Source organism: Sturnira hondurensis, unplaced genomic scaffold, assembly GCF_014824575.4.
Source record: "Sturnira hondurensis isolate 20B ecotype Veracruz unplaced genomic scaffold, ASM1482457v3 Scaffold0018728, whole genome shotgun sequence".
Taxonomy (NCBI): domain Eukaryota; kingdom Metazoa; phylum Chordata; class Mammalia; order Chiroptera; family Phyllostomidae; genus Sturnira; species Sturnira hondurensis.
In genome coordinates, this window is record NW_028091359.1 from 18,800,007 (window position 1) to 18,806,006 (window position 6,000).

Genomic DNA, 6,000 nt, shown 5'->3' on the forward strand with positions numbered 1-6,000 from the left:
CGTGCAACCCACGCATGTACCCTGACTGGGAATTGAACCAGCGACCTTTCGGTTCACAGGCCAGCACTCAATCCACCGAGCCACACCAGCCAGGGCTGGGTTTTTCACTTTTAATGGGAGAAAGAGCTTTCCAGTGACCAGGTTGTTTGTTGTGCATGTTATCAGGGCACTCGCTCCTTCCAGGTATCAAAGAGCCTGGGAAAGCACGTTGCTCCTCAGAAATTTTCTTGGTCAAACAGACTCAGGCAGCTAGTGGAAGATTTCACCTGGGTGTTGGCCAAGTTGGAGTGTACCTTTCTAGTGACTGAAAGGTACCTCATCACTGAGTGTACCTTCCTAGTGACTGAAATATAAAGTCAGACTTCAGTTCTCAAACATCTTGGTTCTTGAACAGTTTGGTTCTTGACCAAGTTACTCACACACAAAAAATGTCTTGGTCATCTAACAAAACTCTGGGTCTCTATTCTCTACCTAACAACCTTTTCATGCTGATACCTGTATGGTCAGTCATGTGTCTCTCAGGTGACAAAGGAAATCCAGTTTTTGGAAAAAATCACTTCTTGAACTGTTTTCCAGAACAAATTAAGTTCAAGGACCAAGGCTCCACTGTACATGCATTCCCAGATACAGTTCTTCCTCTTGGACCTAACAGATCAACAATGTTGCAATTTTACTCCTCAATTTCCTTCTCATTCCCAGAAGACATTACTCGTTAAGCTTATGTTACTGGGTTTACATTGTAATCTTCTTCAAATTTGAGAGAAAGTCTTTCTTTTCTGGAGACCAGACAATACATCCTAGTTCTGTGAATAAATGCCATCTGAATAGAATTAGCAAACTAATACCATCTATTTGGTCCTGAACCACGCAGTCCCGGTGGCAGAACCGGGTCTGACCTCAGTCAGTCCCTCAGAGGGGGAGCGTTATACTTGCTTCTGGGCCCTGTCTACTCTGTACTAAACTTCTACTTGGTTCACTCCGTCTGGGGCACAGAATAAATTCATTTCATTCTCACAATTGAGGATTTTATTGCCCTGGGTAAAGTCGGTTGAAGAAATGCCAAATTAAATGTAAATGGATTGATTGGGAATCACTTCATTATCTATTGCGAGAAAGCCTAGGTTTCCTCCAAGAGCTACCCTGAGGGGGGTGTTTTATTTTACTTTTCAGTTATAGTTTACATTCAGTATTATTTTGTATTAGTTTTAGCTGTAACCTAAGGGTTTTTTCCTTCATTTGCATTATTTTCTTGTAAAGCTACTTGCAGATGGATTTACGTCGTTTTTTAACCTTCCTCCTTTTTCTCCTGTGGTTTTCAATGTTTAGGTTAAAGAAATCACGCGGGATATTAAGCAGTTAGATCACGCCAAACGCCACCTGACCACCTCAATCACAACGCTGAACCACCTGCACATGCTGGCGGGCGGCGTCGATTCCCTCGAGTACGCAGCGTCCGCTTTCTCCTTTGGGTCCACAGGAAGTGATGGGTCACGTACAGAAAATGGCACCATAGGTGTATTTACTTCTCAGCCAGGAAGATCTCTCTATCCTGCCCACTGTCTGCCAATCCGTCTCAAATGTTTAGTCACCAGATTTGCTTTGTGCCCTCTGGTGTTCCAAAACTAACCCTAACCCTGACCCTTTAAAGTGAGATGACGTGAGTCTGAAGGGCACCCAGGGCAAGACCACGGATTGTTCCATGTGGTCGATCTCTGCCACCGAGGCCCACAAGGTGATTCACATCCATAATCTCTCCCTACAGCCTCAACCTTGGCCAGGTTTCCCACTCGTGTTGGGCTGAGTTGCACTGTTGTTGAATGTATCATATGGAAAAGATCTTTGATTTATCATTCCACTCACTTTTTCAAATACGATAGCTTCCTGTTTGGTTTATAGAGGAGCTGTAGAGAATGATGCATGAGGACATTAGAAGTAGCACTAAGGAAGGGCTGGTTGTTTACCACAGAGAAGCAGTGTAAGGGCCTTCTTTACTATGAAGATTCTGTGAGGTCGGTTCTCTCCTGAGGTCTGTCTCGGGCTGGGAAACCCCCTGCCCCAGCCTCAGTGTAATCTCAGTGTGGACAGAGAAAGAGCGTCATCGCAGAAATTTAGATGCAGTGTCCAAAGCTGGGGGCGGGGGAGGGGCAGGCTCCTCCCCGATCTCTCTCAGGCATTGCGTGAGTCTCAGTGAACCCTGGTGGATTCTCCTGTGAGTAACGATGGGAGAGATCAGAGGCCAGCGGGAGACTGGACGAGCAATTGCCTTGTCCCGCCCCCCAGATGCTAGGTTTTCCACCAACTCTGACCAGGCAGTGGTAGCAGCATCACATCTTGGCTTGAACTTGATCCTGTCTTTTTAAATGCATCTTAAGGGAAGTCATAAATTATACTTTTAATTTAAAAACAGCCCTAATGAAAGATTTCAATCTAATAGTTTGTCCTTCCTTGCTGTGCGTGGAACTGATTTTATCAACGTCCTTTTTTTATGCTTCATTAACCTTTGTAATAGGAAAAGTAGACATACTTGACACAGAATTGCTTAACATTGGCTTAAAACATACAGATTTACGTTGACGTGTAAATGCACATAAATGCCCTGTATTATATATCTTGGGAAGATGTGTTTGGTTTGCCCATAAACTGTAATCCTCAGATAGTAACATCCTTACCTGTATTCCCTGTCAAAAACCTGCCAATCCCATAATACTCAACCCAAATCCCAAATTCATAGTCTTCCCACATTTTCCCTCCCCCCCAATGAGAATCCATTGTTCACACATTCTGTTGTACCCCCACACCAATAGCACATAACTAGTACTTTTGTTTAGAACTCAGTTCATCCTATTTGGTATTAGATGTGTATTTGGCTCCCTCCCCAACTAAATGTTATGACCTTGAGGATTTGAACCAGTCTTATTCCTGCTGCCTCCGCCCCCCGCCACTGCACATCACCTTACTTTATCAGTGCTCAGCAAATGCCTATTAAATCAAGTTGGTGTCTGTTTTAGAGCTCAGAGTAGGTTGTTCCACATCTGTATCTTACGTCCTTAGTGTTTTTCTAGAGTTCTCAACTTCTTATTTCTTTGCAGAGCCATGACCAGGAGAAGACAGTATGGAGAAGTCGCTAATCTTCTTCAGGGTGTAATGAATGTCCTGGAGCACTTCCACAAGTACATGGGAATCCCACAGATCCGGCAGCTCTCTGAGAGGTAGGACATCACTGGAGAAAGTGAGCTTCCCTTTTAAGAAAAGATCATACAGGAAAGTGCTTAAGCACTTTGCTCATCATATTCATGATATGATAGAGTCTTATTATAAGAAGGAGCCTTAGCTGTCATCCGATCTAACTCTGTGCCACTCGGACATCCTCTCTGTCATAGCCTTTCCAACTCCTGACCGTGTCTTCCAAAGCGCCTGGGTCAGATGTTTGCCGGCCAGCCATCATCGGAGTGGCCCTGGCGTGTTGTGTGTCTGAACGGTTCTCAATTATCTGCATTTGTGAAGGAAACTGTTCCAATTGTCTATTTCCTTGTAACAAACTGCCACAAGACTCAGAATTTCTAGTCTACCACATTTTTTAATATGGATTTTTATTAAGCTCTTTTTACGATTTTTAAGACCCTGGGGCAGGCAGGGGAGACTGCACCACATGCCCCGTGTGCCGTCTTACAGGGAAGTGCCAAAGAACTCCTCAGGAATGTCGGAACAGAGCTTGGCAGAACAGTAGGGAAGTCACCACCCTTTCCCTCTTCCCTCCTAACCCCTTCACACTTAGAGATGGCTGATCGCCATATCCCACTGGGGAGGGAAAGCAGCTAAGACAGCAGACAAACAGCTCTGTGAGCTTCGAGACAGAAGGAAGCCTGGATGGAGAAGCCAGACTTTCTCACAGTGGATGGGGGAGGGTGGTTGGGGTCTGTATGTCCTCCCCCTCCCCTCATGGTAATCCAGAGTTGACCTCTTTTTCTCTTTCATTTATTCTTGCCCTCATTTACCTAATAGACACTTGCTGTGCACTTTCTGTATCCTAGGCCCTGTGCTAGAGTACTGAAGGCACCAAGATAAGCAGTTCACACTCTCTGCTCTCAGGGAGTTCACCATTTTTGTATACAGAAGACAGATACTAATATAAAATTTCAGTATAGCGTGGATATAACAAAACTGATATACTAGTATTTGCTGTATATGGCATAGCAGGATCTTAGAAGAGATAATCTGAACCTTCAGAGGCTGAGGGTAGGGGTCAGAGAAGAATTCAGTTTTAATCTGATTTTAAAAGAATGAGTAGAGTCACCACCAAGAGAAGAAGGGAGAATAGAAGAGAGAGATCACGGTGGCATTTTGGGAGATGATGGAGAGTGAAAGCCTGCCTTAGGTAGGCAGGATCAGAGTTCATATGCCTTGCTAAAGAATTTATTCTTTATTTGGTTGACAGTGAAAGATTTCAAGCAGGGAGGGGCATGATCTCATTTATATTTTGTAAAAGTCTAGTGGATTATAGGTATGAAGGGTTGACACTATGTTCTGGATTAGAAAAGAGAAGGACCATACCAAGAAATGACGACGAGGTCAAAGAGGTGTGTTGAGGAGTTGGTTACCCATTGGTTGGTGGTGTGTGATGGGCATTGTTGATGGCAGGAATGAAGCAGAACTGAATTTTATTTATAAAAAAAAGCAACACACTACCCTGGATGTGTGGCTCAGTGGATTGAGTGCCGGCCTGAAAACCAAAGGGTTGCCGGTTCAATTCCCAGTCAGGGCACATGCCTGGGTTGCAGGCCAGGTCCCCAGTAGGGGGCACATAATAGGCAACCACACATAGATATGTCTCTCCCTCTTCCTCCTTTTCCCTCTCTCTAAAAATAAATAAATAAAACCTTTAAAAAAATTAAAAAGCAACAGACAAATAAGAAAACGTACTCTTTTAGGACTCTTTGCTCTCTAACATTGTTTTCGAAAAGGTGGTTTTAAGAGACTTTAGGACTTCCGCCAAGATGGAGGCATAGGTGGAAACACTGTGTCTTCTCCCACAACCAAGTTTGAATACAACAAAGGTTTGGAGAAACAAAGACACAACCAAAGGACAGAAAATTGAATTATACGGAAGTCCGACTACATCTAACCGTTCAACGGGGATGGTAAGAGGGGCGGAGCCAGCAGCGAGCAGGGTTAGGCAGGACAGGGCCCCCGACCCAGGCGCGCAGGCAGCCGGAACCAGTTGGGGTGCGGGGCAGACCGCGGGCGCATATTCTCTCACAGTGAGACAGACCACGCAGGCCCAGGGGGCGAGGGCTGACGGCGGTGGCACACTCGCGTGCAGTGGGATGAAACGCGTGGGCCCGGTGACGGCAGCAACTGCTGTACCGGTGAGGGCCGTGCTGGCAGGCTGCAGACGGGATGCCAGAGTCCCTCTTTGACCCCGCCCCCACATACAGCGTCACAACCCAGCGACTTAGTTGCCCTGTTCTAGTGAACATTTTAGGGCTCTGATCCTGCTATGGAACAGGCACGAACAGCCCAAAAGATGGCGCAAGAAGAACTCAAAGTCCCAGAGCCAATAACTCTAAGTGACCAAGAAATTGCCAGCCTCTCAGATGCACAATTCAGGACACTATTTATCAGGATGCTCACAGAAATGGTAGATTATAGTCACAAATTAGAGGAACATATGAAGGCTAAACTAATTGAAATGAAGGGAAATGCACAGGAAACCAATAGTGATGGAAAGGAAACTGGGACTCAAATCAATGGAATGGACCAGAAGGAAGAACAAAACATCCCAGCAGAAAGGAATGAAGAAATGAGAATTCAAAAAAATGAGGAGAGGCTTAGGAACCTCCAGGACATCTTTAAACGTTCCAACATCCGAATTATAGGGGTACCAGAAGGGGGAAAGAAACAGCCACGAGTGGAAAACGTATTTGAACAAATAATAAAGGAGAACTTCCCCAGTCTGGCAAAGGAAATAGACTTCCAGGAAATCCAGGAAGCTCAGAGAGT

The 6,000-nt window shown here is 45.2% G+C and overlaps 1 protein-coding gene across 1 annotated transcript in view; it reads left to right on the top strand.

The window, feature by feature from the left end:
• VPS53 (VPS53 subunit of GARP complex) overlaps positions 1-6,000 on the top strand; it is a 140,313-nt gene that overhangs the window by 37,939 nt on the left and 96,374 nt on the right. The window contains exons 6-7 of the mRNA XM_037069757.1: positions 1,327-1,442; positions 3,090-3,209. Of these exons, the coding sequence (XP_036925652.1) occupies positions 1,327-1,442; positions 3,090-3,209 (236 nt within the window). The remainder of the gene's footprint in view (positions 1-1,326; positions 1,443-3,089; positions 3,210-6,000) is intronic.